The sequence below is a fragment of the Scatophagus argus genome, chromosome 4 (genome assembly GCF_020382885.2).
Source record: "Scatophagus argus isolate fScaArg1 chromosome 4, fScaArg1.pri, whole genome shotgun sequence".
NCBI lineage: Eukaryota > Metazoa > Chordata > Actinopteri > Scatophagidae > Scatophagus > Scatophagus argus.
The window spans coordinates 6002928-6029119 of NC_058496.1; the positions used below are offsets into that span (position 1 = coordinate 6002928).

At 42.0% G+C, this 26192-nt stretch overlaps 1 protein-coding gene across 2 annotated transcripts in view; it reads right to left on the bottom strand.

Moving 5' to 3' along the window:
* Nucleotides 1-26192, bottom strand: part of LOC124058152 (GDNF family receptor alpha-2-like) — a 47380-nt gene that overhangs the window by 4303 nt on the left and 16885 nt on the right. For both annotated transcript variants that reach the window (XR_006843218.1, XM_046387099.1), the window contains 4 exons: nt 17484-17862; nt 5659-5771; nt 4463-4603; nt 1212-1354 (listed from right to left, as the gene is read on the bottom strand). Coding sequence is in view for 1 of the 2 variants with exons in the window: in XM_046387099.1 (XP_046243055.1) it covers nt 1212-1354; nt 4463-4603; nt 5659-5771; nt 17484-17862 (776 nt within the window). In the remaining variant the exon portion in view is untranslated. The remainder of the gene's footprint in view (nt 1-1211; nt 1355-4462; nt 4604-5658; nt 5772-17483; nt 17863-26192) is intronic.

Below are 26192 nucleotides of genomic sequence, written 5' to 3' on the forward strand. Positions count from 1 at the left end.
GTGTGACCATTTTAATGGCTGTTAAAGCCCCTGGAATTACCCAAAATAGACGTCTTAATGGGAGTCATTCATTCAGCACGCAAATTTGCATTCATAAACACTGCACACTGCTTGGTGTACATCTGTAATAGTCGTAGAAAAATGACACAAACAATAACATCAACAGCAGCAGCAGCAGAAGGTTTTACAAAGTGCAGTTTTGCATTACTGTGTCTAATACTGACAAGCTTGGTAACTAGGTCTCCTGCAAAGGTGAAAAACATCATTAGTCTTACACCAGAAGGGTGCGTGGGACATCTAAAATACATCTGTGAAAAAGAACAATATTTCATTGTAAAAATTTATCAAAATCCACAGCTAGATTAAAGAAAAGAAGAGAAAGAATTTGGGGCCAAAGTGCAGATGATATATTTTAGTTCTGTTCAAGAGAGACAGGAAGACGGAGGGAGTCTTTGGTGGACAAAATGGTTCTGTCATTTTCATATTTTATTTGAAGTGAAAATGAAGTACAGTTCTATCAAAAGACAAACACACATGCATTCCTGCAGAACAGCAAAGAGTGATGTTTTTGTGCTCCAGAGGGTGAACTCAGTTATAGCTGAGTTGACTGCAGTCTTCAGAGTAGACGGCATTCAGCAGAGAACAGGCCCTGGGCCAGTATTTCAGAACCTCTAATCCAGATTAAAACCCCCACCTCCCATTTCTTTCACTATTTCATTGTGTGAGAGAGGAATATAATATTTCAACCAAATGTCATCATCTTGGGTGTAGCATAAACTGTCTTATCTTAAAGCGTCTGTTCTGATGTGCCAATTGCTTTAACAAGCATAGAGATTGAATGTGATGTGAATGTGAATGGTGCAGCGTGTTGAGCTTCGAGATTTTGCCTCTGTGCGATATCCTCCTTTCACTGAAGCAGAGTGGAGGAGTGTTTTTGTAGTTCTTCTTGTAATAGGTCCGTTTTGACAAATTTATGCAGAGAAGTTGCTTGAAACTATTTAAAATGTATGGATTAATTTATGCATGGCTGTATTTGTGCCGCAGCAAATCTCACACAGAGGGGGGACCCATATGTGATATGATAGAATCCAGGATTAATACCCTTGATTCAAAAAGCTGCCTGACGAACAGACAACGACCCTACATTACACTTTACATATAAATGTGACATTTGTAAGCAAGCAATGAAACAATCAATGCAAACCTTTTACCTTTGGGATGGTGACAAAAGGAGGTTCTAAGGTGCCTGCCGACCAATCCGACCCCGTCTTCGTCGTTGCGGAGGGGGCTGGGACGGACGCATTTTTGTTCTGCATGTTGTCTATGCCATAACCAAAGGCCTGAATGGCATTCCCTGCAGGGACAGAGATATAAAGTCATTTGTTTTTGAATGCCATTTGCAGCAAGGAGCAGCTAGCAGGCAGACAGCTCTAAGTCAACTTCTTGGTCCCTTGCCCAATCTTTGGCAACCAAGGGAATGAGGGAGGGTGGAGTGGGACTGGGGAATAATCAAGTAAAAAGAGTGCGGGAGACAGCCTTTTTCTTTTTTTCTTTTTTCTTTTTTTTGCTTCATCAGTAAGCTTGAGAGTTGTATGCCAAACTAATCAAAAACAGCAATCGGAGGTTGGTTCATAAAATCTGTCGCTAGGGAGGATTTTACTGTCTTACAAAATACAAATTTTGCCCTGTATTTAATATTTTAATCTCTGTCTTATGCCTAACATGCTTATACTATCAATTTTGACAGTAATTATCCTTCTATAAGGAATCCCATGAGAGACAATCGACACATTTATCAAATACAGACTTTAGTTCATGTCCTCAGCTCAATACAAAAGCCATCTTATGTTGCTACAGCTGTCCTCTAATTGAAATGAGTTGACCAAAGAGTGGCACTTGCGATTATGAACCCCAGCTTGTTTGCCAGCAGTTGAACACCGAGAAATGGAATCTTTCAGTCGCAAATCAATCAGCTCAAGCAGAGGACAGCAGCCTCTAAATGCATGAGTGCTTGTGTATCTGCCTGCCGATGTACTGTATACATTTGTGTAATTTCGTGTATAAGTGCATGTGTGAGCCTCTGCAAAAATGTGATAAATCCCTGTTCAGTCAGCTTTTCAGCTAGATATGGTAAAAAAAGGGGCTGAGTACCTTTTCGCTGCTCATCCGTTTAAAACACGAGGCTTGTTTCTCTTTGTTCAGCCAGAGAGAAGGCAAGGCATGTAATTGCTTGGCAACCATCTCCATTATAAGGTCAGCATGCAGAGATGACTTTGAATAGATTTATGTGACTGATCAAATTCAAAACATTCCCAAACAAAGGAGAAACAGCATTTCCCCACCGCCACGAAAAGGACAAACAGGATAGTGGTGGAACACACATTGGTAATCGGACGGATGCACACACGGTCCTTAGTGCTCCCGATGCACGGCGCCATAGTCTGTTATATCTGCTGTCCACCTACGTAGTGTTGCGCACGCACACACACACACACACACACACACACACACACACACACACATACACGTATACGTACTGTACAGCAAAATACACACAAAGGTAACTTTACACACACAAAAGCGGTCTTCATGTTTCTCCTTCTGTGAATTGTGCTGCTGCAGGGAAATAAAAGCACAGGGAGAGGGAGGAGCTCACCAGTGAAGCCTAACAACTTTAATGTGAGCTAGTGAAGAGCTGGTGAAGTACTGCTGAGACATGTGATGTTGCACATCTGTTTGTCAGGATCGGCTCTAGCTAGCTGTAGCTGCTGTGAGATGTAGGAACATAATCGTAAATCAAACTATTTGGCCAGAGGGCCTCCACACAGGATGTTTTACTGCACACAAATGTTGCACTGAGTGATTAAGCTAATTGCCACTAGCAATCCCATTCCTTTAATGACTCTGGATAAGTTTTCCTTTAACCCCTGGGCACAACATGTATTGCCCTACCTGCAGGGACAGATACAGTAAGAGGAGGAGGGAACAAGAGGAACACAGACAGAGAGGAGGGGAATCAGGGTTCAGGCTGTGTTTGGTTTATAATTATAATATCCTTTCAGCTGGAGTGTTTTAATTGGTTTCCATACATATTTGAATAAACACTGAAACTACTCTCATCTGTTCCTTCACTTGATCTTGTAAGGAGTGAGTGGATAATAAATTATCTGTCTAACAGACGGTTTTCAGTCGCCATGTGTTTTGGTTTGTCAGTCAATGTTAAAAAAAAACAAACAAAAAACAGAACGATTTACTCTGCAGAAAGAGTGAAAGTGGAAAGATAGGGGTTAGACTGTCAGGTCACGGGGAGCTGAAAGCTAATCTGTATATACGTATAGCACTGTATGGGGTGCGTATTTTCCTCTCTGGTGTGTCGAAGTTTATCGCCTGTTTCCCTTGACTGCAGAGAGGAGATGCTGCATTTTGTGTTATTTTTCAAGACGCCTCCTCAGCTCCCAGCCTCATCCCTCATCCTGCACACTCAGCTAAAACGGTACCCCAGCAATCTATTGAAATGGTCTGAAAGCATTATCCACACAATGGAACATGTTTAAGGCAGTGGTGTCATGTAGCACTGATGACACTGCTCGCAAGAAAGCAGCTCGCTGTATTTTACTTTTGAATGAAAAAAAAGAGCATAAGGATGTTTGAAGTAACCACTCAGTCTTGCTGAACCCTGCCTGTGTGTTATGCATTAGATGTACAGATGATATGTATTTTAGCTCCTGCCATTATTTCATTTGGGCTAGAGTCGTTCCTTTTCATGACATTTTTCTCCCGTAAGGGATAAGCCCTCTTACTCTCTGAGATTGAATGTGAAAATTACATGCAAATGGTTTCTTTTGTATTAAAGCCTGGGCAGATCTTGCCCATAGGAGGCATGAGAGATGATGAGAAAAGACGAGTTTCTGAGAAACTAAGAACATTTAATTCCAGCTTAATCACTGGGTAAGGGAGTGTCCATGGATAAATTGCATCAAACTACGTGGCAAATGTTCTTTACGAGAACTCCATCCATCCATCCAGCCATCCATCCATCTATAAATATTTTCACTTGATCCTTCTAGCTTTATTTCGCCTTTTGTCCTACCAAAATAATGACACTTTAAATTATTATCCAGGTATTAAAAATTTCTTTTAATATCTGGATGGAGAGTCTCTAGCTCCATCTGTCACTATTTTTATATTCTGTCCCTCCACCACCATCCACTCCTCAGCAGCATCACATCCACACTCATCTCACTGGAGAGCTCTGCCACACTGAAAAATACAATCTGATATGAAACCATTAAAGCTGCATTACATCAAAGTTCATGTCTCACTCTACTCTTACATGGCAGCAAGAGTAACTACCGCATCACTCGCTCATTCTCTTATCAATATTACATGACTGCTGGATTTCTATCAGTTACAAAACACATTTCAGATGCATGCAGAGAATCAGTGTGACAGGATGGCTCACTTAGACATGTGTTATCGGTGAAGTGCCGCAGGAATCTCGTACAGTCCTCTTCTTGGTTTCCACTGCCCTTACAGGTGCACCACGGGGAGATGGTCCAGTTGGAGAAGCTGCTGTCGACATAGTTGGGAGTCATGTCTGTCCCTGTGAGGCCACCACCGCACACAAACACAGATGCACACACACACACACATATGCACATACACACATTAGGACAAACAGTTACAGGTCACTAATGGACAATAATGGACTACATTTATTGCAAATAGTATATAAAATGAACAACAAGATGTTAGTCATAGGGATTGGTTTGCAGTGTTTGAGTTTATAGGAAGGTGAAGTATTCTGTAATGCTTTATTTTAGATGTAAAGAGGCCATTATGTTATGAATATTTTTGCAAAGTAGGTGCTTTAGGAAGTGTGTGTCTCTGTGTGTGTGTGTGCTGTTTGAATCTAGCCCTGCTGTACCAAAACATTTCACTTTTCAAATGTCTCTCTGTGCCGGTGCTTTCAGCTGGAGTCAGGGGTGTTAGATGCACTTTGCGTAGCATTTTTCCAGTGAAATCCAGGGAGCACCATGGCATATTATCACTTCATACTACATGATTTATGACACATGGTGGGGTAGCTGTGACCGATACTGAAATATGGACACTTCAGCAACCACTATACAGGATTTAAAAAAAGTTATTTCATGTAAATTTGCTTTTGCAGCTCTTTGGGAGCTCTGTGATGCCGCTGCAACACCACCAAGGTGCTGTTATCAAACATTGACTGGAATTGAAAAATGTGTGCGTACTAGTCCGTTCACATTGTTTGAGCAACATTCCATATGAGCAAACAGATGGTCATCAAGAGTTTTAATTAAGTAAAAGCTCTCTCTGTGCCTCTATTCCCTAATTACTTCCAGTAGTGAATGGATGTCCAGTGTGCTGGGGGGAGATATCAGGCGAGGAGGGAACAAAATGAGAGTCTCACTCCTCTGCCTGCTCCTCATGATAAAAGCGAAGGTAGTCTGCTGTCACCCTGTCTATAACCATCACAATTTATCGCGGCAAGTATAAATTAGAGAAAAACATCATGACATTAGGAGGTAATTGTGCATTTCTGTATGTCTTCCACCATTTCACACATCCCACCCTGACACACACACTCTCACTCTTAATCACAGTGTCACCCACAGCCCTGGCTGTACTGACCGATGAGCCTTGCGTAAGAGGCCAAGCAGGCTTGGTGATTGTCCTGGTTGGGGCAGGTGCTCACTGTGTGTGGAGTCACCTTGCAGTTCGCCATGTAATCGGCCAGCCTGGACCTGCAGAACAGACGTGAAGCACAGCACAGACACAGAGAGAGATGCACGAGCTCAGTCATTAGGCTGTGACAAATACATACACATACATAAATTCAAAGCACATGGCCTATTTTTTGGCATCGTTCTTACTCTGCAGCAGCTGCCAGTTGTGACCAACATCAAACTGGGAAAGGATACGCAACATCTGTTTCAGGGCCACTAACAGGTGTCCTTAATAGCAACCAGGTCTCACTCACACCTCAAAGCCAACAAGCTATTCGCTCTCTTCACAGCATGAAACATAAATCAAGTGGCGGTGCATTTGTGCATGGATGGGAAAGATATCCTCTTCTGGCTGTTACTTCCATGCTTATCCTGGACATCTTGACTGTATCCCAAACTCACTTTCCCCACAAAACAGAGGAACTGATAAAAATAGTACGTTTTGTTTCGGTGTGTGTTTGTGATAAGAGCTTTAAGTCAGTGGAGGCCCCCAGGGTGGCATTGCTAATCCACTTAAGTAGGTTTATTGGGAGTAGCGTGTGCAAAGTTGCTCTGTCTGTACTGTTCACATCACAGCTGCCCACTAAGTGAATCACAATCCACTGCACATTTCCCTCTTTCTCTCTGTCTTTCTCTTCATTTCTGTCTCTCTCTATTTCTGCCATGACTCATTCACTCTGACCTAATCTGACCACTTTTAGCAGCCTTAAGTTCAAAGGTACTGTCACACACCTCAGGCTGTCTTGTCCTTAGTGAACAGAAACCAGCAAACACACAAACACACACACACACACACACAGAGGCACAGAAACAGGTTTAGTCGGGGCATTTGTTCGAATGCGTTTTCTGGCTGTTGGTTACAATTTTTTGGGCAACTCAGTACCTGATAACAGTTGATTTGACTCATTCATGCTCTGACAGCTTTCTCTCCCTTTCTCAGCCTGTTAAATAGTCATTTGTTGCAGTGTATTTGAAAGGGTACCGTGGGGGCGAGTTTTAGCAATACATCATTGTCACATTAATTGTGACACAATTTAATTACCATAAAGAAATGAAGCGCTACCAGATACCAGCCAGAGTGCCAGCCTTGATTTTAAGCCAGTGGTGCTGGTAGTGCTTGTGTCTCTCAATTAAAGGAGTTTTTCGACATTTTGGGGGAATGCCCTTTGTAACTTTTCCGCAGAAGGTTATGAAAAGATTGACATCTGTATGACATGTAGCTCAGATGCTGGTGTTGCAGACTTCCCAAAAAAATGCAATTTGCTAAAGGAAAATGTGTGAAGGCTTCACCTGCTTAGTAATTATCCCGATGTCACAACATGGATTTGATAATTAAAATCTCATAGAAAAAGCAACAGATATAGCACCTTTAAATACATAAATTCCCACCGAAAAAGAACAACATTCAACCAAATATGTGAATTGAGCATTTCTGTGCATTTTCACACTCACATATTGCTGATAAGTGAAACTGTAAAGGATTGATCCCAAGCTATTGCCTATTTATCTAGTCATTGAATTACACTCTAGTTAGTGAGAAACAAATTCATGCAAGAGATTCATATATAAAACAACAACAACAACAACAACGACAAAGTGCTGATGGTGCACACTCCACAGTAGCCTAAACAGGTTGAATGTTAATGTCACAGACATTTACATACTTGTCTTTAAATATGCATTGCCACGGTATCACTTATACGTTCTACAGTGGGTGCTACTTGATCACTTATTCATCATTTTGTACTTTTTTCATAAGGTTCCAAAGTAATTGGATTACATGGGATGAATTGTAATGATACTGAGCCTCTCCACCTGCTTGTTTATCTGCACACACTGAATCTATTGCTTTCGGCAGGAGGGACATTGTCATTCAGCAAACTGAGAGGAGGGCACATACCACGATAATATAGTTTATCAGAGAGAGAATCCGTCTGTTGTTGCAATGAGTTAAAGACAAATGTGCTTACTGTTATGCCGCATCTCAAATCGGCAAATGAGGACGGTAGGGGTGGCTGAAGGGGCATGTGGGGTGATGAGGTTACAATCTATCTGTCTCCCTGTCTTTCTGTCTCTCTCTCCCTCTCTCCCTCTGTGCCTTTCACCACAACACAGATGCATCCAGTGTGGTGTGATGGGTTTGGGCCTCCAGCCGCAAACCCCACTCAGACTCACTTCATTACTCCAACTCCATCTCCATCCGCCCTCCTATCAAATCACCCGGAGAGCCTCTCGATGTGACATGCTCCTAACATCACATCTAAAGCCACGCTTCAGAAAACGTAAGGCTGCTCAAGCACGGCTGCAACGGCTGACGCGGATGCACACATATGCAAACACGCACGCGCGCACTCAAATTGCGATGCACAGTTCATGATGTTAATTCACGCAAGAAAAGAACAGGCACATACAAAACTATCCCTCTCCACACCTGCTGTCCTCACTCAAAGTCCTCTCTCATCCATTCTTGTTTTGAGTGAAAGAAGGCACTTGTACCCACAAACAAGCCACAGATGATTAAAACAGATAGAACAGAGAGAGGGGAGAGTGAACAACCAGATAGCAGCTATACACAAAAACCTTTAGAGCCACATTTTCCATTTTTCTGTTTCTCATGGGAAAAGGACTTTTGTGCTTGTAAAGAAGGAGAACTTCAGGTTTCTGTGGGAATGGCAAAGACCCATGGCAAAGAGAAACTCAACAAGCACTGTGTTTCTTTTTAGATGCAGAACTCTTTCAGACAATGATGGTTTAAAAACAGTAATTTAAAGTTTAGAGAGGTGTCCTGAGTGTTCAGACAATGGTGTTCCAACACCGGGATGCAGCAAATTTCATGGCTTCCACGGGCTTGCCATTATACCTCGGCAAAGCGCCACTCGCTGCTGAAATTACAGGCTGTCTAGCTCAACAGAGTTTTATGGTCATTTCAGCCACTCAGCCCCCAGGGAAGTGGCAGAGGAGCCCCCACTGAGGTAGACTTCTTTCAACCAACCTGACACTTTAAACACAGTGATTCGGCGGAGCGCTGAGTGCCTGTCCATCCAGCTTGGCAGTAATAGAAAACTAATGGCTTTTTATATGGATTCTTATTCCTATCACTTGATGCCCGTGACAAACAATGTGACTCAAATCAGATGAGTGTCAGTCTTGGAAACCATTTCCTCATGAAGGAGGAGAGGCAGGTGGAAAAACAGCTATCAGACGCCAAACTCCCCTAATAGCTTCCGTCCCACATTAAAAACAACAGTCTATTGAGAGTTCTATCTGGTTTAGAGACTTCCCCTCTGCACTCTGTCTGCAAATATGAGCTGTTCCACGAATGATAATTTCTGTTAAATGTGAAATTACGGCTCTTTGCTCTTATCACTTGCCTCAGTCGTCAGCCTAGAGAGGCTTTGGAAACCATATCTCTCACTCGTCTACTGAAAGCACAACAATAACCATAACACAACAGCTGCCAACATAATAGCAGTTACAAGAAGCAAATAAGAAAAAACAAAAGATGTTTTTCTTGCCTTTTTCTTCCTCTCTCTGTCATGCTCCTCCGACCTTATCTCTCCTCTCTTCTCCTATCCTATCCTCTCTCATTAATGTTCTATTGTCATTTTGTATAAACTGATTGTCATTGCAGCCCCAAGTGCTCATGTGCAAACTTACAATGAGGGAACTTGACCCTGGTTCAATCAATAGGACTTAACGGCCTTGTGTGTCCTTTGGCACCTGATGTGAAATGCCAAGGCAAACAATAAAGCTTGGAAAAGCTGAGATTTGACTATGACTGGGTTGTTGTTGTTGTTGTTTTTTGTTTTTTTTGACACTCACAGTTTTCTGCATTGAGAGCCAAAGCTCATTATGTTATGTCAATTATTATCAAAAAGCCTGATAGTACAACACTGACCTTGCAGATAGAGTGCTGTGAATATATTTTCATTAAAAGGACATACACTAGATAGGCAAATGTATTGGGACACACCTCATTGACACATATTGAATTCAGAAATGGTATGGGGCTGTTGGGCTTGGCCCCTTACTTCCAGTGAAGGGAAATTTTAATGCTTCAGCATACTAATACATTTTGGACAATGCTATGCTTCCAACTTTGTGGCAACAGTTTGTTGAAACCCCTTTTCTATTCCAGCATGACTGTGCTCCAGTGCACAAAGCAAAGCTCCATAAAGACATGGTTGGATGAGTTTGGTGTGGAAGAACCTGACTGCCCCACACAGAGTTCTGACCTCAACCCCATCCAACACCTTTGGGATGAACTGGGACAGAGATTGCGTGCCAGTTGTCCAACATCGGTGTCTGACCTCACAAATGCTCTACTGCATGAATGGGCAAAAAATCCCACAGAAACACTCCAAAATCTTGTGGAAAGCCTTCCCAGAAGAGTGGAAGCTGTTACAGCTGCAAAGCCGTCTATGTATTTAGAGTGCAATGTCATTTAAGTCCCTTTTGATATAATGGTCAAGTGTCCCAATACTTTTGTCCACATAGTGTAGCATTTGTCAGAGTTCTTCTCCTGCTTTCCCTCTTAACTTTCTCCTGGTTACTCTCAGACAGTCTCTTTGTTCCTCTGGTCAGAGGTGATTGTCCATTTTACCCACAGCTATTTTCTCTTGATATGTGCTTGGGCAGAGGCCTGCCTTTTTCTGGCAGCACTGTACTCATTGCAATTCCCAGTCAATACTCTAAAAGGGCAATGTGGACAGATGGCATTCAGTCAAAACACAAGACAGTTTAGCTTAGCTGTCACATGACACAACCTTTTGCCCTCTTACTCAGCAGAGAATTGAAACCAACAAAAACTGTCTGGTGACACAACCTCCCCTGCATTAATAAGCAGAAAATACAAAGTAAATAAAAAGAGAGAAAAGCAACAATCTGAACTTGCATTTTCATTTCATTAACCTACTTCTCGTTTTATTTTGAAACACTTGCGTATGCATAACTGCGATGCTCCTTGTTTAGTGACCTGAAAATTGGCTCGCAATCCGGTGCTTCTTTTACTTTCTCACTTTCTCTGACTCTCTGTGTCCGCTTCTGTCTGCACCACCCGCTGCAGATGTCTTACAACCCCCTACTGAATGTTATGTCATTGGAATGAATGTTAAATCAACCGTGCCACACACAAAACCCAGTGCTGTCTGTTTCATAAAGGGTGAGTAGATTATTCAAGGTTATCCGAACTCCCTAAATACTCCCTGAACAAGGCAAACACCCATCACAGAGACAAAGTGTACACATCAAACAAACAGATGAACTGTCACTGGAAAAAAAGGACACAGTTAGCAGTACAATGCAAAACGGTAATTAAATAGCTATTAGTCACTTATAAAACAATTATGTGGGAAAATTATTAAACAAAGGTACAATCTGCAGCTATCAGTGAGACTCCTGAAAGCCAGGGTTGGTAAGTTTGTTGTTATGTTTGTAGAAAACATCTTGACAGAATCCAATCAATCAAATTCTCTGAAAAAGGAAAAAGGGAAAAAAACTTGTAAAATGAACGTGTAAAAATGGAAGAGAAAGTGTAGCTTTGGGTTGGCTTTCCAACCAAAAACTAAGCACTAACCCACAGCAGTGAACAGTAACTGCTGGGCTGGATTGGCCTCTGTGAACTTGAAGGTATTTTGCCCGTGTTTATATGATTGTGGTATTTGACAAACTTGTTTATTTTTGTATTTATTTGAATAAAAAGGAAAATGGCAAACTCGCCACTCACACATATCTCCCAGGTGGAGGTGTGAGACAGGTAGCGCATTCATTCCTGTATTTTGGAGGGAGGCCTAAAGGGAGGAGGTGGAATTGTTTTTGGTTGGATCATTTCTCCAGTCCCAGCAACCCCAGCTTTAAGTACAAGGAAAAGTTCAGGCGAAGAATGATTAAGAGTGAAAGAGCGGGTCGTAACTGACGCATCGAAAACCACACATGGACCATTCTGTAGATAAGCCTGAAGTCCTATTGATAATGTTTGCATTAATAATAGATGCGTTACCACTGGAGGACAAGATTGTGAAGCAAAGAATGAGGCCTTGTCAGTAATGACTGCAGTTTTCCGCTATACCACGTTCCCTTAGAGATTAGAGTTAGGAAAGTAAATGGGCATATACTAATCCATGTATTGGAATTAAATGCACACAACTCTTTCTTTCCAGCTCCGGCCATCCCTCTCATTATATCTGTTCCTCTCTCTCTCTCTCTCTCTTTTGCTTTCCTCTCACTGTGTTTCCTCTCCTCTCATGTGCAGCCAACAAGCTGAGCATGTCTCAACTAAAGCCGGGGCCTCTGATTAAAGCCACACACTGCAGCAAACTACACTATGTATGAGGGAAAGGTCACCAGTTGACACATGCTTTGCTTGCAAAACCAAAGCTTTACACAAACATAAAAGACATCTCCCTTTGTACTGTAACCAGTCAGACAGAGACAGTCCAGATAATAACTCGGACACTGACACATAAGGGAAAACTGATGTATACGTGCATTCTGTTATTCTTCCTCGTGAGGAACATTTTGACTTTGTTTGCTTGAAAGTGAGAACAGTTTAGTCAGCCAGCTTCTTTTTCAACATTGTGTTTGAGAGTTAAGACTTGGCTTTACATCTCAGAATAAAATTTGATTTAGGTTTAAATCTGCACTAAATCAGTCAATAATATTAATCAATAATAGCTTTGATGTGTATTTGTGAGGTTAACGGCTTGTTCCCACATACAGATTTTAAATAGCAGGCTGTGTCTTGCCCCTCATGAGTGTAGAGCCTCAGGCGTAATCAGTTTGAGCGTGTAATTTACGTAGTCAGCTCCAATTATGCACTTATATCTCTCTGTTGCCACCACACTCGCACACAATGAAGTCGTTAATCTGAGACATCTGTTTCCTCGCAGTCAAGTCTTGGTTGGCCATTAAAGCTACAGTATATCATAAGAGAACTGGCCACATGTGTGAATGGGAGGTTAGCGAAGGGTTTGTGGCCAGGGAATATATTGAGGGTCCTCACAAGTACAAGAGCCAAAATGTATGTGTGTGTGTGTGTGTGTGTGTGAGTGAATGTGAGCGTAGGAAAGTGAGAGAAACTGATGATAAAAGTGCAACAGCATCCTGATTTCTTTCAGCTCCGTCTCAGAAGCTACAGCGTAATACCATCTGGGCTGGTCTTTCTCCCTACACTGTTTCCCCTGAGTAGAAGCTTGAGTTGTCAGATACAACAGAGCAGACTGTTGATTTAGGCCAGTGTGTGGTTGTGTGTCTGAGAAAGAGAGAGAGAGAGAGTGTGGCATCCTGTGAGTGTTCTGTAAGCAAAGGTGTCTTGGCACAATACATCTCCTAAACTGGGTCAGGTTACCTGTACAGTGATCGATTGTCTCTCAGCTTCCCACTTTGATAACCAGTGGCCAAAGAACTCAATCAAAGAGCACCCAGTGAGCCTGGAGACCAGGGGATATAAATCAAAGATAGAAGTGTTGCATCGATCCTTCAGACAATCAATACAGTACACATATACAGCTCAATGCTCTTTGGGTTAGGCTTCACTGGGTTAGTGTTGCGTGGACTGACATGGAAATGGACAGGGAGTTTCTCTGCATGCATACATGCCCACACAAACACACGCTCACACTACACTACCCAGAACAGCACATCCAAATATAGCTCATTGTGACTCTGTGGACTCCAGTCCCAAATGGACAGATTTGGATCCATTTGAAGGATGGTAAGAGCACAGAGTGGAGAAGCTGAAAGGGACAGGAAGTGAGGAAAACAGAAAAGTGACAAAAACAGGAATGTCTGTTTTGGTCTGTTTGTGCAGAATTATGGAAGGAAATAACACAGTAACTGCAGCAGAAGTACAACCAGGTGTAAGAAACGAGAGCTGCCCCATTTAAGGCTTGTTCTCTGTCCATCTAGAGTCCCTAGATCTCTTCAGTGTGTCAACAGTTGCCTCCACAGAGACCAGGAGGAGAATGAAAACTTCCAGTGCAATATGCCACCTAAGCCCAAGCCAAAATTATATATTTGAAATCCTTTCAAATGTTTATTTTTGTTTGATTGAGCTCTGGGCTCCACCTGGAAAAATTTGAACAATCTCCAAAGGTGAAATTACAGCCAATCTGGAATCTGATGTGCTCAAGATAAAACTGAAAAAATTTGAAGGCATTTTTCATAGTGTACAGCAAGGAACTGCAAGGCTTTGAAAGTCCAAAATAAATAATAAAAAAAGGTGAGTATACATTTTTAAATTTGTTTTGAGCTGTGACCCTTTCTTCATCAGAGTGCATTGCGGGGAGTTAAGCTTGTCTTTGAGATGGCCTGCAGAGTCTGCTGCAGAGATCCATAGTCGTGTGACCAAACCACTGACCTCCAACCCACTGCAGCAGCTTTACGGCGTGGATCGATTCTGCGACCCTCCCTCCCTCTCCTCCCTCTCTCTCATTATCTCTCACTCCTTCTCTTCCTCCTCTCATTCCCTCCTCCACTCTCAATCGTCCCTTGTGTTAAAATGAAATAGGCTTGGGCTAGCTGTGTTTCCCCTCTTTGGAGTCAGGCGGGCGTCCCCTAGGGAGACAGGCCTGTCATTGAATGATCTTCCCCTGCTTTTATCAACACATCTCTGAGAGAGGAGAATGGAGCCAAGTAAAGTTTCCTCTGGTGTTGTGCTTGAGTGTGCTGTGACTTCTGTGTTTAAAAAGTTTTGGTAGGGTTCTTTCTAGGGTTGTTCAGTTGTGTTTATCACCAAGGTTGCTCAAAACAAGCCCTAATTTGTGGACTTTGTCTCCATTACAACGACAAATAAGTTTTAAATTCAATTTGCTTGTAACACATACTGAAGGTGCAGAACGAACTAAGAACATAACGCGTTAGTTAATGCAACGTCTTGATAAATTATCAGATCAAATAAAGTACGAAATCAGTCTTTCCAAGGTCTTCCCGGACATGGGACGGTCCTGTGAGAATGTCTGACAACCTGTAACAAATAGAGGACTTCGAGACAGACAGAGGACAAGTTAAGAATATCTCACAGGATGGTGGTGATGGTGGACACCTCAAGGCAGGATAAAATCACCAGTCAGAGATCATTGTCAGCCCAGCACCGACCAGTGACTTCTCAGATTAATTGAATCGTAGCGGCATTCTCTTGCACGGCAGCACTTGCTCACTGCAGTAGAATGCACCACCCATACAGCAGATTATTAGAGTCACGTTCAAGCTCAAAGTGGTTGTGTGGGTTTGTGTGTGCGTGTGGCCGTCGAATGGCTGTCAGCGTCGGCCAACGTGTGTCCGTACTGCGCGAGTGTGTGTGCACTCATCGAGCTGTTGACCTCAGGGGGGCATTACCCAGCCACAGATAATGAGCTTTAACGTTCTATTTCATCTTTCTCAGTAAGGAGGTGCACAGCAGACACCTGAAGGCCTAAAGGTCAAAGAAAGCCACTCAGCCTGAAAACAGATTACACAATGCAGGCAAGCAGGTAATTATTAAGACAATCATAAATCGGGGAAGAGGTGATAGAGCTTCCCTATTTTAGCAGCATGGCGGTTGGATATAGTGTTGGTGGAGAGGAATTGGGTTTTTGCCATTAACACCCAGCCTTGACAGCTGCTAACCTCCATGGAAACAGGATAAATGTGATGCACCATAGATATACTTCCCACAAGAAATCATTGTGTATGGCTAGCAACACTAATGTGAATTCCATGTGACTGTAAATCCATTTCACTCCTTACGGAAGCAAATGTTGTTCAAAAGAGAGCCAAACTACAAGCAACGCAAAAGTGGTACAAAATGTTTTGACACTTAGATTACTGCTTTTGATGATATATTGTGCGATATATTATTCATTTAGTGCACAAGATTGAGCCGATACACTGTTTAAATTTGTTTCAAGTCTTTTTCTACAACATACTGCTTATTTTGTCTGCCACAAAAACCTAACCACATTTATCCCAAACTTGTCACTTTGAAGCAAACATTGACAATAATTGAAAGTAATTTCCCAAAGAAGAAGCAGCTCTAATTTTCAGCCAGTTGCTGCAGTTAACGAACCAGAGAAGGTGCGCTCATCTTCCTTGACTAGGGAGGTTGGACAGGCCACTTGGAGCCAAGACTTGTGACTGACTGCCTAGTCATCTGTCACAATGAGACATGATGAAGTTACCAAAAATTTCCCCTTCTAATAATATCTCAAATCATGGGTATTATTTTTAGTAGTAAGCTTTCAAGGGTCTAATGCTTGGTCGAACTCCATTAGGCTCATAAATGAGATTTTAAATTGTTTGAATTTCACACATTTTTTTATGCTATTAGTCTGCTGAACGCAGAGCATATCTCCTTCACCTGGCTGGATATGTGGCTTATTGATGGCCAAACACAGCACATGGTCTTGGGGGTAAAAGGATCTTGACAGCTGATTTGGCAGATAGTACAACCGCTGTGTTTCACCTGCTCTCAGCAGCACTAACACAAGGAAACATGTCACGGCTGGGTAGGTGTGAATTGAATCCGGCTGCTTGAATCCAATAGAGGCACCATGCAGCCAACGTGATCCACTAATGTTTTGTTCAGCTTAATTGAGCGTTGTCCCTTCAACTTAGCCTCACATCTTCATCTTCCATCTAATAGCCACAGCTTCTCTAAAACTCTAATTACTTCACTGGCAAAGTTACAGCACAGAAATATATAACTTCAGGATGCCAGCGGAGGGGGGCAAGTACAATCAAACAGGAACTCTCTCTAATGCACGGATTCAATTTTCATTTTTCTCATTTTCCATGAATATAAGAAGATGATAATGAATCTTCAGATGTGTTTGGTGGGAGCTCGTCTCATACGCACAACACTAAGATCTGTCCATCAAACAACAATCCTGCACACAGACATGCATGCACATCAGTGTTTCCCATTAATTACCTGGACTAATTTGTCCCAGCATCATTTCAAAATGAATGAATATTTTTCCATACTTCTCACAGTAGCATAAAGGATCTCTGTGGTTGTGTTTCACCCCATTGCTTTAGCAAAGTAATGGTGTCAGTCAGAGCCCCTGCAGATATCAACTAGTTCAAACAGAAATTTATCTTTATCAATGCACAACTTTAAACAGATTATTTTACTACAGAAGTTGTCATTGATGACTAATCAAATGTTAGCCAAGTTAAGTATTTAACTAGCTAACTATCTATTGTAATATTATTACTAGCAGGTTTGACAACAATCTTCAGCACCTGTGGATAAAGTTCATCACGTAAGCTCCATCTCGTTCACCATGCTGTGGGTGTGACTTTATCGTCATGTCATCGCCATTCATATCTGTACAATTTGTTTACAAATAAATTGTTCACTAGTGCACCAACTTGTTTACAAGAGTTCTTTACAGACCTCTCTTCTTAGTCAAAGTGCTACAAGTGAAGGCAATGGATTTTCTTTTAGGCAAACACTTGGGACTCTCAATTTTAGAACCGAAGAAGTCTTTCAAATGAGAGGTGAAATGTATTCTTCAACCTAAAAGACAATCCAGTTGCCTTCGCTTCAAGCACTTTAACTACCATGACCTGGATGACTGAGAACCTACACGGACACCACCGCTCTTCTTGTATGTACGCTTGTTCTTGTACGTCCACCCACCACAGCCTCACAAATAAAACGGGAAACACTAAAACACTATTCATTTACTGTTCATTTACCCTCTAGATCCCAAAGCCCCACTCCTGCCCCACCATTTCTCTTTCCTTCACCTGCAGAGAGGGTCCTGGCGGCAGACCTTCTGTAGCTCCAGACAGTTGGGTTTCTCCTTATCTTTATAGGAGCAATCAGGCACAATTGTCTGCCTGCGTCGTTCTGCACAACCCACACTCTGGCAGGGGCAGAAGAGAAGCCGGTGGCTGAACTCAGGGGGCACACGGTCCAGGAACAACCTCAGCGCTTTGTGGCAGCGCTTCTTGCTGCAGGTTTCGCCCTTGTTGGGGTCCTCTTTGCTGCAGGTGGCGATGTAGGCGGAACGTTGCCTCTTGCAGCTGCCATTGAGGTTGCAGGCTTTGGCTGCATCAAGACAGGGGTTGCAGTTTCTCTCTGGGTCGAGACATTGGAAACCTTTCGGAGCCACTGTGTGCATCCCTGACAGTGAACACAAAGAGGAGAGGGAGAGAACTCTGTGACTTTAGGTCAAAGGAAGAAAAGACTTCACAGGTAAAGCACTTGGACCCTTGCAATTAATTGATACACTTGAAACAGTCTTTTTATCAGTCTCATTTAATGTATTTTCAAAAAGGGATGAATAGATCGAACCTACAACGCTAGCCTTTGTGCAACACAACCGGGATCAAATAAATTCACACCAGAAGGATAAAAACCTTTCCATTGATCCTCTTACTCAACATCATCAATCTGATAGAGTTTACAGTGGGCTTGGCTGAAAGGTATGAGCAACAAATAAAACAATAATCCTTTCATTGCAAATGTTAGACTTGAGCGCTGAATGAGGCTCTTCAATATCATCCGTGCTTTTCTGTTTCACCAATCAACAGTAAGCTAAGGGAAGAAAGCCTGCAGCAAGCCCACATCCACTCTAACTGAATTATTGATTTAGTCTGTTTCAGACCTTGAGTGAATTATGAATTAATTAAGCTGTGATTCCAAATTGGATGTTAATAAATTATTCCTTTTCAGGTAATACTATGATGTGATCCTCATAATATTAGTCCATTATCAAGTCGCCATAGGATTTAACACAAATAACATTCATTTAGATACATTGTTGTTATTTCATAATGAAGTAAACACAATTTTTTAATTCGTTTTATGGAAATAATGTAAAGCAAAGAGGAAAATATTGACAAGTATGTGATGTGAATGCTGGTCATTTTGAAACAACAATAAATACTGTAAGGTCTGCCCAAAGCTTGCTAAACTCAAGGACTTGGCAAAGACTCCACGCTGTATTACACACTCTGCTGTATGATCCACTTATTGGATGGTTCAAGTACAAGATTAAGTTCCCTTGTTACGTTTTTTTTCCCAGTGTAATCAAAAACTGAAACATTGCAATTACCTCTTAGGCTGTGCATCGTATTTGTGGAAAACATACAACATTAGGTGTGTGTTCAGAGACACTGCATATACTACAGCAGCAGTATCAAACCACACCTTGTTCTGACACGTACCGGTAATAAAGCAAGATCATGCTCACTTGTGGCATTCCTCTCTTGTATTCAGGCTATATTAGAGAAGTTAACCTCCCTCCCCTGTAGATAATGATATTTCGGAGGTCGCAGCAGCATGGTGACACCCAGAGAGATTCATCTCTTATTCAACAGAACCAATCTCACTCTGTGTCTATCAGACAGCCTGGAGCAGGAAGACCATTTATTTTAGAGGAGTGTGCTGGGGATCCTGTAGTGTTTCCAAGTGCTGCATCGCACGTTATCAATCCTAAAAATGGGGATACTTAGGACACATCACATCACAACATGGGAAAAAAATAAGGAAACCCCCAAAATTAATGATTGTGATTTCAGATCACGTCGGATAAAGCAAAAGTCACTGGCACTGAAGAACAGCAGGGGAGGAATATCAGGAGCTCATCACAGAAAAAGGAAAGCACCCTTAATCTTCCTGTTAACCGAGGTTTTCATTCAGATGTATCAAGGTTAAATGTTGCAGGCGTTGTGATAAACAGGCAGTGTGTTATAAGACATGTTATGAGTTCAGTAAATGTAGAAACTACTCTTTTTTTAGTGTTGTGTCTCAGGCCACCAGGGAGAACTTCTCTGCTGGAATAATAAGAGCATTAACTTTTATGTCTCTTATTAAACATAGACATCATTGTGTCATCAAATGAAACTTGTTTATCCTTGCACTCTCTTTGGGGACAGGATAACAACAGATGTCTGGCAGTACAACAAACTCAATCTTGTTGGTGTAAGTGACTAAAAGGCAGGCAGAATTGTGCTCAGATCATTTCCTCGCTTATGCAACAGTGGAAAAAAAATCAAAACTTGTAGGCAGGATGAGTTCATCAGTTGACCTTGTCAAGGTGGAGCGGCTTGGTTGATCTTTGATCACAAAGAGTCAGACAGGGAGACGACTTTTGCACTGGGTACAAAGAGGCTAAAGCAGGGCCAAAGTTTTGCTAAAGTGGGCCAAGCTTGGCTGAAGCGGGCCTGAAAGGGGGGGTGGTACGGTCCAGCTGGAGGAGAGGTTAGCAGGGCGGCTGTCCAGTGGTTCGGGCTACATTACATTGATGGATTGCAGCTCCTAAATCTCCCCGGGCCATCTGCAGGCTCTAATGTGGGCCACTGGGGGGTCCAGGATGAAAAGAGTATTGGGGAAGGATGAGCTACTAAGATTTATCTGACCAAGCAGGGCTGAAGCAGCTTTTCAGGCTGCAGTTATGGACGGGTTTTTCCTACCTCTGATTGGGGAGCTGAGATTGAATTTGGTGCTTAACCCAAAAAAAAGTCCTGGGGTGAACATAAGACACAAAGCCCACATGATGGCTCTGACGTGCTTACACACAAACAGGATGACAGCAAGAGCAGAGGTGGAAGAGGAAGGAAGCACAAAAGTAGAGATGGGAGGGGAAATGTGCGGTATTGTGTTACAGAGTTATAATTGACTTTCCAAGTGCATTACAATGAAGGTTTTCAACAAACATATTCTGCTCTAATGTGAGGAGAGAGGGGTTGATAAGCTAATGATACGAGACGTATAAAAATGGAAAAAGCTTTAAGAGTGGAGAGGAGACTTGAGCTGTTGATAACAGCAGCCGATCATGACAGAGAGATGAAGTGCGAGGACACACACTAACAGATTGGACAGCCACTTACAGAGACATGCTGGAGAGCTTTCAATTAATCCAGTCTAATTCAGGAAAGATGTGCGACTCTTTTGCTCGCAGTAATTAACCCAGCCCATCAGCAGCACAATCAACAGCTCTAAGCGTCACAATAGTTTACACATATCTATTAACGCACCTTGCAGGCTGTACATACATTAATGAGCAAGCAAGCTGATGGCTGACTGAATGAACAGATAGACAGGTGGGTGGGAGGCTGACTGATTAATGGATGTAATAAACGCAGAACAATCAGTGCAGGAAAAATCATAGTGTTTCTTCCCCATATTTTGGTACATGTTGACTGTCGAATAGATGAATACGAATATTTTACATGTGCATGTGGTGCAATGTGGCACATTAATGTCAAAAGGGAGCAGCGTCGCTGACGCAGAGGGTTGGACTCCGATGCAGAGTCAAAAGGCAGGGAGGTGAGACAGAATAGTAAAGAACAAAATAGTGTTCTTTAATTTAATCTTAACTCAAAAAGGCTCACACTTTCTGTGGAAAGGGATCAACAAAAAACTGTGGCAAGAATCATGGCGTGGCAAAGCAAGACATAAAAGACCTGGCATGGAGGCATAGAGACAATACAACAATCCAACAAAGAGTGACTGGGAAGACAAGGACTAAATAGACAAGACAATGAGACACAGGTGAAACACATTAGCAGGGAGAAAGCAATCAGAATAAACAAAAGCAAAGCTACATGAAACAGAGACACACAGGGGAAGTGACACTTTCAAAATAAAACAGGACATGACAAAAACCTGGAACATAACACATGGAAACGCAAGACACACATGAAACATGACACATGGATCAAAAATCAAAAGACAAAACATAACCTAAACACAAGACATAACAATTAAATCAATAATGAAATAGAAAACGTGAGATCACAAAGAATTTTAAGTTGTCTTATGTTGTTTACTCAAAGCTGTCTCATCAGAAAACGTGGCTTTGTAGCATTTGTGTCAACAGCAGTTAAAATATCGACACTGCTTTAGGTGATCCTCCTGTTTGACTGTAAAAAGGCTTTTAATAGGTCTCTCTGCAATGTGAACATCATAAATTAGACCCCACTGATGCCAATGTAGTGGAAATAACAATCTATTCTTTCAACGCATATAGTACACGCAGGGAGATCCAGAAAAAGAGAGAAAGGAATAAAGAGAAATACACGAGAGAGAGAGGCTGAAAGGTAAGAGATCAGAGGCAGATGGAGAGTAACTGGAAATTACCTAAGACCTGTGTTCCAGTGAGAAATAAGAAAAGGGATGATAAGAAGACAGAGAGGGAGGTGAGGGAGGTGGACAGTGCACATACGAATGAGAAGCAGCGGATAAAACGCTCATGTATACAGCGTTTGGATTGTGATGCTTTTCCCCCCCAAAGAGAAAGGGATCTTCTTTTCCCAGTAATTGCTCTCCCTCAGCCTAATTTGAATTCTGCATTTCATATATCATCCCATACTCAAGGGATGTTGCCCTGCAGAGGGGAGTTCAGCCCAGGTTACGAAGAGGCTTTTGGCTCTGGGTATGTTCTCAGTAATTAGGAAAGGTGCCAAAGTTTGGATTTAATATGGCCCTGGGTGAGTGTGCAAGAGCTTGTTAGGGAAGTCTTTAGTCCGGACCCCGAGGAGCATGTCAAGCATTTCCGTGTCAAAGGGCTCATCAGTCATTAGCTCTGCACTCTGTGCTGCAGCAGGGTTTCCGGAGGGAAGGAAGAGGGCGCATTGGATCTACAACATCATCTCCCTAAGCCTTACTGAGCAAGTTACACACAGAGACGTCATCAGAGGAAGACCAGCGGAGTTCATAAAATCCTCCGTTCTCAGGGAGCAACTGTGTTTTGTTTTGAGCAGGAAATGATTGCTGAAAAATGAACCAGCATGCGGGTGGGAAAAAGTGAGGGGAATGAAGGAAGACTAAATATTTGTATGTGAGAATAAATGTGTGTGTGTGTGCGGAGGTGGGGAAAGGGTATCCAAAGGAATTTTAAATAATTGTAAACACACTTCTAAATGTTTTAGCTGTTTATGCCTTTAAGTTGAACTTCCTGGTGAAATCCAAAGCTTGAGGGTCCCCAGTGGCCCCCTCAGTCTTAATATGCATGCTGTTGAACTCCTTCAGGCATCACTAATTGCAATGCATAACTGAAATAACCTAACAAGATGTCCATTTCACGTTAACCATCACAACATTGTATCAATAATCTGCTTTATTGTTCATCACTAGCATGCAAGTGAGGAATATCTAAACAAATGAACTCCCTAAAATAACACACAGCTGGTTAACTCAAACTTGTTCGGAAAATGCTGACTGTTTCAAAGGGTCTCTGATAAGTGAGCTTCAACTCTCAATAAGTGACCCACAGAAAGAGACAAGCTAAGGCTGGTCTAAGGGTAAACTGATTAGAAAGTTCACACAGAATAATGCAGGCATAGAAACAAAGTAATGCAGGCAATCACAGGAATACACGAAACAAATCTTGCACCCGCAAAGGTCCACCCAGACTTTCAGTAAGCATGAAACCTTTCTAAACACATGCAAAGACAACAGATCTTGGTGTTTGCCTAAGTAATTGTAATTGTTATGAGGACAATGTGAAAATGTCAAACATTTCCACAACATGCTGAGCACGACTGTTGCACTGGTCCTTTTCTCCCAGCTGTAGGAACAGCTTTCTGGATTTAATTGGATGGTGGGCACACTGAGCTGAGAGGTGAGAGGCTTAGCGCTGAGAGTTAGAAGGTCTAACTAAGAGATGTTAACTTTATTCCTGCAGGGAACTTATGAATGCAGGAATCTGCGCTGCCCTCTGCTCCTAATAAGTTAATTAGCTCAGTGCTGGGTCAAGAGAACAGAATAAATTTAACACGGAGCGTATTAACAATTACAGTCAATGATATGCCTTATGCCATATGTAATATGGGATTCATTTGGGCTTTGATAAGTCCTGGTGTATTGTGGGCTCACCCACAGCCTTCATACAGGGTGTCTTATTGATTTGAGTAGATGACTATTGACATGCAGAGCAACTGGAACTGAAGTTCAATGAACAGAGCCAGGAAGGGGGGGCTTTGCATGAAGGCAAAAATGCCAAACATTTTCTTTTAGCAGCCTTTCAGGTGTAAAGTTTTCCATGATAATAAACTAAATATCATGAAATTACAGAGTGTGATGAGAATTTTTTTATTATTTTCTGATATTTTATTGACCAAACAACTAATCAATAAATAAAAATTAATAAGCTACAGACATCAGCCGAAAGTTTCTGCATGCATCAAACAAACTTGCGGGACTAAATCAGGCACCAAAAGCAATTAATTTTCTGAAACAACTAGACTTGGTGAGGAGATGTCTGCCACTGGCAGGTGTGCGACTGTAAACAAGACAAATGTGCCTTCATGCAGCATCTCCATGCTTCATCATTTGGTTTGATTTTATTAGATTCCCAATGGTGTTTAGTCCAATTTGATTAGAACAGGAAAAATATCCATTAATATTACTTATTGTACTCAATTCTTACAGCACCTAAAGGGGTTTGGGGTAGAGAACTGATTATCAATAGATTTCCTCTGGGAAACACTCGCACAGCACTCCCTATCATTTGCTAATAAAGATTTTCCCAGTGACAAAAGGCTAACGTTGTGTCTTTCTTTTCGCTAAGTGACCAAGTCGAAGCTTTCTTCAAATTAACAATACACAAGAGTGACAAGAGTTTTAGTTTAGGAAGGATGGGAGTTCATCCAAGATTTTGGTGTTTTTAGAAAATGGTTCGGAGGACATTAAAATTAACTATATGGATGGGACCTCTTTATTGTTAAATTCAGGTGTGGTATGGGGCTGTTTTTCATGAGTTGGGCTCAGCCTCTTACTTCCAGCGAAGGGAAACCTTAATGCTTCAGCATACCAAGATATTTTGGACAATGCTATGCTATGCTGTGTTCTGTGGCATAGTTTGTTGAAGGCCCTTTTCTATTCCAGCATGACTGTGCTCCAGTAAACAAAGCAAAGCTCCATAAAGACATGGTTGGATGAGTTTGGTGTGGAAGAACTTGACTGGTCTGCACAGAGCCCTGACCTCAACCCCATCCAACACCTTCGGGATGAACTGGAATGGAGATTGCAAGCCGGGCCTTGTTGTCCAACATCAGTGTCTGACCTCAAAAATGCCCTAATGCATGCATGGAAAAAATTCCCACAGAAAACACTGTTGGTGTGAAGGTCAGGTGGCCCAATACTTTTGTCCATATAGTGTCTTTCCTTTGAAAAAAAATAATCCAATATGTAGTATATGATTGGCTGATTCAATCAAAATACACCAGATTGACCTGTTGCAAGCTTAAAAACAAAGACGTAAATACATCCAACATAAAGGGATAGAACTCGGGTAAAAGTAAAACTCTAAGCAACAGTAAGGTAAAAATAAAAATAAAACAGCATCATGCTGAGAGCTCATTTCAGAAACAATACTGTTGTTGCACAGCTTGAAACTTTCACTTGTACCCTGGTTTTGTGTTGCTGCAGCAGCTGTGAGGTGTATTTCATATACATCATTTAAATTTGCTGCAATATTCTTTGTTCCTGTTCTTGTGATAGTACAACTCAGGCACTGATAATAAGGTCCAAACTTGTCTAATCTCTTTCTCTCTCACACAGTCACTTGCCCAGTGCCTCTACAGCGACTGAAATGACATACTTAGTTGTATTCTTGAAGATTTTAATCCTGTTTAGGGTAACATGTAGTGCTGCCTGTTGAGCTCATGTCTCACTAACACTGCGTGAGACGTATGCGACGGGTGTCCTCGAAGTGGCAGTAAAACAAAATGTGATTAATGCAGTTTTAAGTTTTCATGAGGGTGACTTGCTACAAAGCGCTGCCTGTTTTAAGAGAACTGCAAGTATACAGCACGTAACTGTCACCATATTTCAGATACAGGCGCATGGGTGCGGGTGATGACTATACTGTGCACTCCCAAACGAGTATCACAGTGTGTTCAACAGCAGTCTCACTAGCTGGTAACGAGAGGTCATCACTTTGCATCACGTGTCAGTAATGTCCTGTTCATATTTTTGCCCCCCTGTATCACCTCTGCTCTCCACCTATCATTTTCATCATCAGAAACCCTCTGCCCTAATACTGACAGCATGACACAGCAACGTTTTAAGTGTCACAGGTCACAGGAGAAAACCGACAGCAACCAACTTGTCTCAGCAGAATGTAGAAAAGTGGGCCCCTCATGTCAGTGGGCCAGAAATCTTTCACTGCTCTTCTAGGATGGGGAACAAATTTCTCCCAGATGACAGTGACACCTAATTGTGCCAAATGTCAGCTGGGCTATGTGTACAATTACACTTTACAAGCAATCATTTGGAAATTCCTATGGAAAATCTGAGCAATCCTATGGAAATCTCCTCTCTGGAAAATAGTGCTTCTTGTGCTGGGCAACCAGCGAAACATGTCAGTAACCATTTTTCTGGTCAGTCTGGTAAGATGGGTGGCTTCTTCACCCAGTTACTTTCAATAGATCTAAATCTTTTCACATTGTCAGAGCTGACAGCAGGAATATGCTTCTTTTGTGACAGTGAAGGCAGTCTACCTT